This window comes from Leucopleurus acutus (genome assembly GCF_964270905.1).
Source record: "Leucopleurus acutus genome assembly, chromosome: 7".
Taxonomy (NCBI): Eukaryota; Metazoa; Chordata; class Mammalia; order Artiodactyla; family Delphinidae; genus Leucopleurus; species Leucopleurus acutus.
Window position 1 is genome coordinate 34,272,911 of NC_139150.1, and position 12,507 is coordinate 34,285,417.

General features: G+C 41.1%; 1 protein-coding gene across 1 annotated transcript in view; it reads right to left on the bottom strand.

Moving 5' to 3' along the window:
• Positions 1 to 12,507, bottom strand: part of TDRD7 (tudor domain containing 7) — an 88,488-nt gene that overhangs the window by 27,051 nt on the left and 48,930 nt on the right. The window contains exons 7-8 of the mRNA XM_082842814.1: positions 5,135 to 5,730; positions 1,414 to 1,600 (exon numbers count right to left, since the gene is read on the bottom strand). Coding sequence (XP_082698940.1) covers positions 1,414 to 1,600; positions 5,135 to 5,730 — 783 coding nt within the window. The remainder of the gene's footprint in view (positions 1 to 1,413; positions 1,601 to 5,134; positions 5,731 to 12,507) is intronic.

Genomic DNA, 12,507 nt, shown 5'->3' on the forward strand with positions numbered 1-12,507 from the left:
CCCCACACAGGCACTGGAACAATCTTTGAAGCAAATAAACCAGATCACATCTCCTGCTTATCCCTTCCTTCAAATTTATTTTCTATCACAGCACCCTGGTTATTTCTTTCACTGCTGTTAAATTGTCCTGTTTATTTATTGTATACTTGTTCATTATCTGTCTTTTTTTACTAGCATATAAGCTTCTTGAGAACAAGGACTTGTCAGTCTTGTCTCCTGCCCTAGGACAGTGGAAAAAAATGAATGAAAAGTTTAACAGGCAGATACTAGCATAATGATAGTGTCTGATTTTATAGGTAAGGAATCAGAGAAGTTAAATAACTTTCCCAAGGCCACACAGCTAGAAGTGGCAGAGTTGGGACTTAAACTCAGGTCTAACTGACTCCAGAGCTTAAACTCCCAAAGTAGAAGTAAGGAAGGAAGGGGAAGGCCCAAGTTATTTTTGCCTTATAGATCTCAGACTAGGAGATATCCTTGTGGAGTATTTGTAGCATTTATTATAAACACTGATGCACTGTTAACATGTCACCGGGGTTTGTATGGTTCTTCTCTTCATAAGCAATCCCTGTGTCTTCAAATAGCTTAAGTTGTATTGGACTTCCTAAGGGCAGGGAAACGGTCAGCAAGTAGACTGAAGTTTAGCTAGGAATGTCTGGGGCAGTTATCTCCTATCGACTAGAGGCCACTCAGGTTTCTCACTGAGCACAAAGCAGTGATGGGGCCACACTGACTGGGGTCTTGTTCACCTGGACTTCCCGTCCCCTGCAGTGCTAAGGGTTCTGAGATGTGCTAACCCTGCTTACAAAATTTAGACAAAACTGTGCCTTCGTGAGTGAGTTCTGATTCTGGATCTCTGAGCTGAGGGAAAAAAGAGGCAATGGTGCAGAGGATGATCACCACGAATGTGGTCAAGTCTGGAAGTATGAGAGCCTCTGAGGCAAGAGACTGGTGAACGAGCCCTCTGACCTTTCCAAGATGTCCAAGATGACCAAGAGGGCAAGACTTGGGGCATGGCCCAAGTCTTATCTGGGCTTCTCCTCAGCTGGCTGTGAAAGAAGAATGCCATCTCCTCTAATCAGTATGGTTTCCCTCACTCCAAAGTATTGACCTTGATAAGAAGCCCACAGAGCTCTGATCAGTATTCATTATATAACCTTGGGGGATAGGAATAGAGATTTTTTTCCTGCTTACATCATGGGTTATGGTACAACAATGGAGAAGAATTTTTTTTCTTTTTTTTAAACTAAAACTCTAAGATAATATAACTACCACTGACTTAAAAGTTGACAGAGATAATCTTTCACAGATACTATTTTTTCAACTTCTGAGGAAAACTAAATATAGTTAGAGAGGACAGAATATTAGACGCAATATTTTCATCTGAAAAATAATGTTTGTCTTCATAATGCTTGCCTTTATTTTGTTCCCTTCTGTTGAGGTGACCTGTGCCCGTAACCAGGCATCCTCCTCAGCATTTACAGCCAGCAACTGGCCAATCTGCACAGTCTGGACTGGTGTGACCTTCGAGTTCTTACTGTAATACTCCTTCATCTCATCTTCCATTAATTCCTGAGCAGCAGAATAGTCTCTGCCCACATACCTAAATTAAAGGAAGAGAACACAAATGAAGCAAGCTGGAAGAAGGAAAGCTACAGGAATTCATTAATATTACTCTGTTTTTCTACAGTCATCTTTGGTTCCAGGCTCAGACTTGCTTACACTGACAGGGAGGAGAACATGGAGTTAGTAAACAATTATATATATATATATTTTTTTTTTTTTTTGCGGTGCGCGGGTCTCTCACTGCCATGGCCTCTCCCGTCACGGAGCACAGGCTCCGGACGCGCAGGCCCAGTGGCCATGGCTCACGGGCCCAGCCGCTCCGCAGCATGTGGGATCTTCCCGGACCGGGGCATGTACCCGCGTCCCCTGCATCGGCAAGCGGACTCTCAACCACTGCTCCACCAGGGAAGCCCAACAATTGTACCTTGAAAAAGGAGAATACAATACTGTGGAGCTCACAAAAAAGACCAAGGTCCAACACACCACACAACAGAGCAAATGCTCAACAACAATCCAGAGAACTAGAGGATATAACAGTAAGCAGTCAGGGAGGACCAGGTTGAGAGAAGACTCAAGGGAAGGAAAGGGAGGAAGTGGAAAGGAAGACACCAGTGGAAGCCAGATGAGCAAGAGTCAACCTGAGATTTTGACTCAGGCTGCTGCAGATGTGTGTAGATTTCTGAGAAGAGAATGTAGTTGATAGTTCTGCCTTAACTAAGGCTGGGTCTGAACAAGTCTCAATCTCTGAAAACCAATGAAATCTGACTCCTCCTAGAGAAAAACAAACCCTTGAAAACAATAGACAGAACCATGTGACAACCCATCCCTCCAACTTACTGAACAAATTTGAACAAATTACAACAAAATGTTGGGTTTTGATACCCTTAAAGAGATGACATGTTCTAGATAAATGCCTCTTTAAGTTGCATGCTTTTTAAGAAATGTTTTTTTCCAGGATACTCTTCTATCCCCTTTCTACAATTTTCGGCTGTTGACAACTGCAATCACCTTGTCCTAGTTTATGTTATCAAAACATACTGTTTTGCTTTCTGCCATAAATAGGCTGCTGCTTCCTTGTCCTTTAGTCTTCAGAGATGATTCCAACAAAGGCCTCCTTTCAGGATGGAAAACCTGGCAAATCAAACCTGGCTCCTTTAACAGGAGCTATCTCAGCCATGGGATGAAGCCTTTTGAGTTTGAAGTCTATGCTGTACCAGCACCAGAATCACCTGGCCAGCAAGATGGGGGATATGCCACAAGAACATTGCTCTTTGAACTGTTCTAGCTTCTACTCAGGGCTCAAGTGGTCCTATACAGCTTTCAGAAACTATTCCTTTTAGGAGTATCTTCCTGTATTTTTGGTAACTATCAGCAGGACAGAAGAAACCAGAGTCAACCTATTTGTTACTAGAGGAAAAAAAGCTTTTAAAAGCCCTACACAATGTGGAAATAATGCCTCTTTTGGAGGCAATGGCTATTTTAAAACAAAATATGACATGCATATTATTCACTCCAGAAACAGCTGTAAAAGCTTTGCCATACTCTATCATTTAAGGTTACTGAGCTTTACAAATGTTAGGGTACTGCCTGGAATACAGCTGCACTCTTGGCTCTGGAGTCTCCTAGTAGATCTGCAGCTCTGCTCAAGTGCCCATTTCCTTGGGACCTGGAGTCTCATGGGGCCTCCTGGTAGCGCTGCTACAGTCCTGGGAGCTCAACTGGCAGAGGCCTAGGCTGTAACCTGTGGTCTGGTAGTCTGCATAGCATGGGCTCCTGCCAGGGAGGAGGGAGGTGGTGAGAAGCAGCATGAGATCTGCAGGCAGCTTCTGCTCTCTGTAGCCACCAACAGAGAACGATGCCTGGGCGGGGTAAGGAGGTAATATGACAGTTGGTATAAGAGTGGGTAGTGGCAAGAATAAGGTCATACATTATCCCCAAATTACCTGAGCAAGTGAACAAAGAATGATATGCAGGCCAATTTAGATATGCCATAAATACAAAGTTTTACAAAGTTAATTTTTAGACTGGAGACAACAGATTCCCATACTTGACCTAAGGGTCCTGCCACGGCACCTCCCTGTAACTTTTATGAGTCACAAGCCTACTAGTTTCCAGAGTCTACTGCCTGGGTAAAGGTGTGGATGTAGAATAGGGCTCAGCCTGCTGGGGTCAGGGTGGTGGGGAGACACTAATGACCTAGGGTCAACCTAAGGGCAGACATTACCCATCATGCTTGCTGGTTGCCAGCCACCCTAATGAACACGTAGAATGCCGGCTCTGGGATTCTAACTTATACTGAAAAAGGGATCTAGATAACCTGAGGACCCTGGACCTAATCATCCTGGAGTAGATTGAACCCCCATCCTATTGAAGCCCTGGAACTGATCCAGATTCTTGCCAGATCTTGGGAAGAACGTAAGAAATCACATGATTCATCCAGTCCAGTGCTGGGTGCTTGGCTCTCTGAAAGTGGCACCAATGACTACTGGTAACAGATACCAAAGGATCCTGCCAAGGAAGCAGATTTAGATTTTCTTTATAATGTCAAATGGTAAAAGTTAGCAATGTGCTCCTCAACATCCTTCCTTTACCTCAGTTTATTAGTGACCCACAGTAGGAACCCTAACCCTCAGCAAGCTATTCCTATCTTCAGGCCATACCACATCTTAGAATAAAAGCTCTATACACTTACCACCCCTCTATAAAAAGGACCTCAACAAAGCTCCTACATGTTCTATTTGAACATCCTAAGATACTTGATTCTCACTTCATCATCAGACTTAGTTTGTTCAAACAGAAAAGCTTCAGTAGGTTTGCTGTATAGGACTTTGATTATTTTTTGTGGCCTTTCATTGGATCTTCTCAGCTCAGCTATGATCCTTGGGAAGAGTAAGAGTCCAACGCACAGGGACATTTTGGGTGAAGGAGCCTGGATTCTGTTCTGCTCCAGCCACAGCCACACCTTGGGCTGCTGCCTCCAGAGATCCAGCTACAGTGGTTACCATTCTTCATCCCAAGTCAGAAACAGCAAATTATAGTCTTTCAACATTTTCTATGTATTCTACATTTCCTCCAAAAGTCCACATCAAGTGCCTGAACCGAACTGTTTTTTGGAATTCCAGTTATCATTAGCTACTTAGGCAATAATTCCTTCTCCCAGGCAATGATATCAAAAGGCTCGAGAAACCAGAGGGCTAATCTGATGCATTACACTAGAAGGCGGTGCTTAGCTATTCTGACTTTTAGGAAACACTACGTAATCCCAGATTAAACAGTATTACCTACCTAGTGGGTGATTGCTCTTTCTACGGACTAGGTATTGCTTTTGACTTATATAGTTACCATTATGCTTTTGACATAGATTATTTTCATGTTCAGACCATATCATCATTTCAATTTTTAAAACTGTAAGAAATCTTTTCTCGCAAAAATAGTTATTTTAAACATTATACTTCAATATAACTCTATAGAACTAAAAATATATTATTCTTCCTCAACCAGCATCTATATGAAGAATAGCCAAGTAGCAACAGTACACTAGGATTCTAAAGAATTAGAAAATAAAACTTGCCTGATAACCACTTCATTTGTGTTGCTCAGTTCAACCACCAGTACAGATGGGGATGCCTCAGTTGGAATGATTAACGGAGGAATTGTTACAGTCTCCATAAAGGTATCGGTACTTTTGGTAATGTTTTTTTCTATCTGCAAATATTCTTGTTCAATCACAGACTTGACATCATAATCTCCATGTGCTTGCTCTGCATCCTTTAAATCCTTTAGGATTTTGTCAGTGGGTGGTGGAAGTTTAGCATAGAGAATGGCCTTCTGAGGGTTTCCAGAAATGTAGTCTATGGTGCATACATCGGAAAGCGAGGCAAGATTTTTTAAGGCATCCTCAGGTAATTTCACTTTGTACATGTCCTCAAATGCTTTGGGGAGTGCGCTGGCCCAAAGACCACTTGAGTATTTCACCAGCAGCTCCTCAACTTTCTCTTTAAAGTCTCCTGGCATAACTGTTGGACACCCTTTGAGTGGTGGTATTTGTTTTGGAGCAGGTAGTGGGGATGGTGGCACTTTTTCAGCATTCAGTTCACTTCTCAAAAGCTGCTTTCTCTTAGCTGGATAAACAAGTAAATCTTGACCACCATTGCAAGGTTTTTCCACCTGAAATTTTTAAATACAGCAAATGACAGATATTTTAATGGCTAAAAACAACCTGAGAGCACATTAATGCATTTTAAATTTGAGAGAAACACTTTTCAAATTTATGAAGAGAACACAAAATTGTACATTTTACTCTTCTCAGTCACTAAGACTTTAATACACTGCCTTCACTTGCAAACATGATCATGCACCACATTTCAGTAACAAGCAGGGAAATGAAATAGTATGAATTTCCCATGTGAAGCACCTGACCTCCAATAACCCTAGGAAATCATGAGAGCTTCTGCCCTGTACACCACCTAGTTTCTCTGACAAATAGTTTTGTCTCACCTAGTTTCTCTAACAAATACAAAGCAACAGCTTACAAAATTGACAGAATACAAGGAGGAATGAAACCATGAAGAGGTATCAGAACTGTCAGGAATAAACCACTGGGAAGAAAGCTAGGAAATATTCAGGCAAAACTGAGGTGCTGTCTCTCTTCTTCCTACAGTGTCCTGAGAAAACCCTCAGCTTTCCATTATGTAGGAAGGTCAGTCCAGAGGTAAGGCACACATTTTCCAACAACTACAGTAGAAAGTTAGCTAAAAGTGTTGTCCCTCTAATGAACAAGACTTAAGAATGCCCAGCAGTTGTATACCATCCAATTTCTAATTTTCTTCTCATAACATTCCAGAGAGGCACGGCTTCAATATGAGAGAAGGAGGAAAAGAGAAACTGATGTATGGCACCATTTTTCCAAGTTCTAAGCCTTTCCACTTCTAGACCAGGGGTCAGCACACCACTGGCTGCAGCCCAATGCAGCGTGCCACCTGTTTTTCCATAGCCCATGAGCTAAGAATGGTTTTTCTATTTTTAAATGGCTGAAAAAAAAATCAAAAGAATTACTTTGTGACATGAAAATGATATGAAATTCAGTGTACATCAACAAAGTTTTATTGGCCCCCAGCCATTCTCTATGTAGTGCGTATGGCTGCTTTTGCACTACAATGGCAGAGTCGGGTGGTTGTGCCAGACTATGGGTGACAGTCACATAGCTCTTGGCCTGCAAAACCTAAAATATTTATTACTTGGTCCTTTACAAAAAGAATTTCTCAATTTCCGATTAGACTGAAGTTAGTACTCATAGCCCTCTGAAATGCTTCTATTCTGTCAGATCCTATTCACCTATTCTTTAGCTGAAATTTAAGACCTTAGGAGGCTATCCAGACCACTAAGGTGATAATACAAGCTTACAAGAAGCACCCCCTTCCCCAAGAAGAATAGAATATTAAAGTTGCTGGGTGGGTAGCTTGTCAGTAAAGAACATTGACTTCATTTACTAATTTTCTATATAATGCTTAGGAAGAGAGAACATAAATACAGTTGACCCTGCTGACACCGTGTGACACTCTGGATGGTATTTATATGATATTCACAATTTGTGTCCTTAATGTTAAGGCTGGAAACACAAACATTTGGGACACTCCTCATTTTGCTCTCAATGGTTAGCCTAGCTCTCCAAAGACTCACATTTTAAAATCTGGAATTTTAAAATGCCTATCTTCACTGTGCTTTAAGATACTTAAGATACAAGGACACCGACTGGGTATCCAGAAAAGATTTGAGAAATATACTTTTTGAGAAAATGGAAAAATAAAACAGAATTCTATTTCTATGTAAGTTTTTCACTTGTCATACAGAATCCCAGTTAGTAGCCTCTTCAATAAGTGGTGCTGGGAAAGCTGGACAGCTACATGTAAAAGAATGAAATTAGAACACTCCCTAACACCATACACAAAAATAAACTCAAAATGGATTAAAGACCTAAGTGTAAGGCCAGACACTATAAAAAACTCTTAGAGGAAAACATAGGCAGAACACTCTATGACATAAAACACAGCAATATCCTTTTTGACCCACCTCCTAGAGAAATGGAAATAAAAACAAAAATAAACAAATGGGACCTAATGAAACTTAAAAGCTTTTGCACAGCAAAGGAAAACATAAACAAGATGAAAAGACAACCCTCAGAATGGGAGAAAATATTTGCAAATGAAGCAACTGACAAAGGATTAATCTCCAAAATTTATAAGCAGCTCATGCAGCTCAATAACAAAAAAACAAACAACCCAATCCAAAAATGGGCAGAAGACCTAAATAGACATTTCTCCAAAGAAGATATACAGATGGCTAACAAACACATGAAAGGATGCTCAACATCACTAATCATTAGAGAAATACAAATCAAAACTACAATGAGGTATCACCTCACACCAGTCAGAATGGCCATCATCAAAAAATCTACAAACAATAAATGCCGGAGAGGGTGTGGAGAAAAGGGAACCCTCTTGCACTGTTGGTGGGAATGTAAATTGATACAGCCACTATGGAGGGTCCTTAAAAAACTAAAAATAGAACTGCCATTCGACCCAGAAATCCCACTACTGGGCATATACCCTGAGAAAACCATAATTCAAAAAGGGTCATGTACCACAATGTTCATTGCAGCTCTATTTACAATAGCCAGGACATGGAAGCAACCTAAGTGTCCATCGACAGATGAATGAATAAAAAAGATGTGGCATGTATATACAATGGAATATTACTCTGCCATAAAAAGAAACAAAATTGAGTTATTTGTAGTGAGGTGGATGGACGTAGAGACTGTCATACAGAGTGAAGTAAGTCAGAAAGAGAAAAACAAATATCGTATGCTAACAAATACATATGGAATCTAAAAAAAATGGTTCTGAAGAACCTAGGGGCAGGACGGGAATAAAGACGCAGACGTAGAGAATGGACTTGAGGACACAGGGAGGGGCAAGGGTAAGCTGGGAGGAAGTGAGAGAGTGGTGTGGAGATAAATACACTACCGAATGTAAAATAGATAGCTAGTGGGAAGCAGCCATACAGCACAGGGAGATCAGCTCGGTGCTTTGTGACCACCTAGAGGGGTGGGATAGAGAAGGTGCGAGGGAGATGCAAGAGGGAGGAGATATGAGGATATATGTATATGTATAGCTGATTCACTTTGTTATAAAGCAGAAACTAACACAATTGTAAAGCAATTATACTCCAATAAAGATGTTAAAAAAACAAAAAAAAAAATCCCGGTCAGTACAATTTTAGATTTAGACATGGCAGTCCTCCATATCCAAAGCCAGCTGAGCCTGCTGGGCCCATCTTAAAACCCTTCTTCAGTCTTCACCTAGCAACAGCTTCTCAACTTTTTGTAACACCTTCTCTGAAGTGGATGGCAGAGGCTAATTTCAATGGAATATAGTCCATCTTATTCATCTAAAATAACTTTCAAAAGCCACATGTCCTATCTGTCCACATGGCTTCTTCTAACCCAAAAGAGGACAACAGTTCTTCAGTTTAACGATCCTTTTCTTTCCAATAAATTAACTGGGAATAGGAGATACTTCAATGTTTGTTTACTAATCTCCCCCACTCTTGGCCCCAAAGCTTCCATTCCTACCTGTGCTTTAGATGCAATCAGGACCAATTACCTAACAATGTAATTGTCAAATCTGTCAAACCTCTAAACATGACCTCTGAACATGACCAGCACACTGAGTTCTTCTAACTAGGGATTACTTTTTTTTTTTTTTGCTGTATGCGGGCCTCTCACTGTTGTGGCCTCTCCCGCTGCGGAGCACAGGCTCCAGACGCGCAGGCTCAGCAGCCATGGCTCACGGGCCCAGCCGCTCCGCGGCATATGGGATCCTCCCGGACCGGGGCACGAACCCGTGTCCCCTGCATCAGCAGGCGGACTCTCAACCACTGCGCCACCAGGGAAGCCTGGGGATTACTATCTTAACAGAAGTTACGAATATTAGGTCCACTTGATGTGAATTTGGTCAGGACAAGAGAAGAATTCCCATTTTTCCGGCCTTTATTCCAGAATAATGCTTAAAGATCACCTGGAAGTAGTAAGCTTCCAGGGCTTTGTCTGGAGCATTTATATCAAGCTTTGCCAGTCAGCCTATAAAGCAGATTTTTGACCAATAAGCCTGAGTTTATTCAAAGTACAAACAATGGCCAAATAATCATCTGAACTAGAAGGCAGGTTTGTTTCCTCAGCAGTTTTATTTTCATTGCTTAAAGTAGATACCCTACCCCAGCCCCCAGCAATCCCCAAATGACTAGTTCCTTGAATTGTAGCCACTTTCCAATTTTTACTGGCTTCTTCTTGATCTCATAAGCCAGTTATGTGCCTAATTCCACTTTGTTCTCTAGTAATTTGGCCTCTTTAAATTCAAATTAGCATCTACTAAGATTAAACGTAAGCCTGACTTTAGGAACAGAACCTGACACTAACTGGAGTTGATGCAGATGTTCTTCAACATGTTAGACAACTATTCATGGATAATTTAGTGACATGGAAAATATGCCTGGTCCACGTACGTCATTAGCCAATCTTTGGAGAATAGCTGAAGGGTTACTCAATTCAAAGGAAAAGATCATGAAACTCATATTGTATAGAATTTAAAATATATGTAATTTAAGACAAATGTAATTTTTTTCAACTTAAACTCTTTGTTTTAAATTTTTCATGAAAGTGAAAATTTGCTTTTCTCAGGCATTCCAATGTGATCACCATCTGTCCTCCAGAACATGTGTCTTCTTTTTAATTTTCTGGTCAATGGGCTTAGAAACAACACCTATTACTATATCTATTCCCAGCCTATGAGAATCTTCCCAAAGGCAAGAAATTGCTGGAATGTGGGTTACAGTATGGTGTCCACTCTTCACTGTGCTCTGGTACATCTGACCAGATTTAAATGCTGTTCTCTTGTCTCATCCCCCAAAACAGAACAGCTGTCTTCTGGCCTTCATAAATGACCAAGGTAAGTCAATGGCTACTTGAAACATGGCTTTTATTATTTCCTTAGTGTGATAATCAGCTGCTAATCATTCCAGTTGGATCTTTCAGGAGGGTGCTTTTACAACTTCTATTGGGTTGGCCAAAAGGTTCGTTCGTTTTTTTCCGAAAGATGGTTCTAGTAGCACTTAGTTGTTTTTAACTTCAATTGAAACGATTTTGTTAGATTGTATTGTGACAGTCGTCATATCAGTGTGCATTTAAAAAAAGACTTATCAAAACTGGTGAATTTTTGTGTAGCCATTTTAATACTGAAGATGAAAGAAAAAAGCAACATTTTCCACATATCATGCTTTATTATTTCAAGAAAGGTAAAAATGCAACTGAAACGCAAAAATAAGGTTTGTGCAGTGTATGGAGAAGGTGCTGTGACTGATCGAACATATCAAAAGTGGTTTGCGGGGCTTCCCTGGTGGCTCAGTGGTTAAGAATCTGCCTGCCAATGCAGGGGACATGGGTTCGAGCCCTAGTCCGGGAAGATCCCACATGCTGCAGAGCAACTATGCCTGTGCGCCACAACTACTAAGCCTGTGCTCTAGAGCCCGTGAGCCACAACTACTGAAGCCCACGTGCCTAGAGCCCATCCTGCACAACAGGAGAAGCCACCACAGTGAGAAGCCCACGCACTGCAATGAAGAGTAGCCCCTACTCGCCGCAACTAGAGAAAGCTCGTGCGCAGCAATGAAGACCCAACACAGTCAAAAATAAATAAATAAATTTTAAAAAGTGGTTTGCAAAGTTTTGTGCTGGAGATTTCTCGCTGGACGATGCTCCATGGTCGGGTAGACCAGTTGAAGTTGATAGTGATCAAATCGAGACATTCATTGAGAATAATCAACGTTATACCACGCGGGAGATAGCCAACATACTCAAATATCCAAATAAAGCATTGAAAATCATTTGCACCTTCTTGGTTATGTGAATCGCTTTGATGTTTGGGTTCCACATAAGTTAAGCAAAAAAAACCTTGACCATATTTCCACATTTGATTCTCTACTTAAACGTAATGAAAATGTTCTGTTTTTTAAAACAAATTGTGATGGGCGATGGAAAGTGGATATTGTACAATAACGTGGAACGGAAGAGATCATGGGGCAAGCAAAATGAGCCACCACCAACCAAAGGCTGGTCTTCATCCAAAGAAGGTGATGTTGTGTATATGGTAGGATTGGAAGGGAGTCCTCTGTTATGAGCTCCTTCAGGAAAACCGAACGATTAATTCCAACAAGTACTGCTCCCAATTAGACCAACTGAAACCAGCACTTGACAAAAAGCGTCCAGAATGAGTCAACAGAAAATGCATAATCTTCCATCAGGATAACGTGAGACCGCATGTTTCTTTGACGACCAGGCAAAAACTGTTACAGCTTGGCTGGGAAGTTCTGATTCATCCGCCGTATTCACCAGCTATTATTGCACCTTCGGATTTCCATTTAGGTCTTTACAAAATTTTCTTAATGGAAAAAATTTCAATTCCCTGGAAGACTGTAAAAGGCACCTGGAACTGTTCTTTGCTCAAAAAGATAAAAAATCTTGGGAAGATGGAATTATGAAGTTGCCTGAAAAATGGCAGAAAGTAGTGGAACAAAAGGGTGAGTACGTTGTTCAATAAAGTTCTTGGTGAAAATGAAAAGTGTGTCTTTTATTTTTACTTAAAAACCGAAGGCACTTTTTGGCCAACCCAATAGTTCCTGTAGTCTAATTGATTCAGGTACATACCTGAGAAGGGGGTCAAAAGGCCTCCTGTTCTATAGGAGAAGACTCAGGATCATAATCCTGCCATTTTCTTCCACGGTTTCATTGTTTTGTGGCTCGTCAGTTTTGTGTTTGGTTTTGGATATTCACCCAAAAAATCGCCAGTCCAATGACTGGAAACTGGCATGACCTGGAACTCCATAGATTTACTA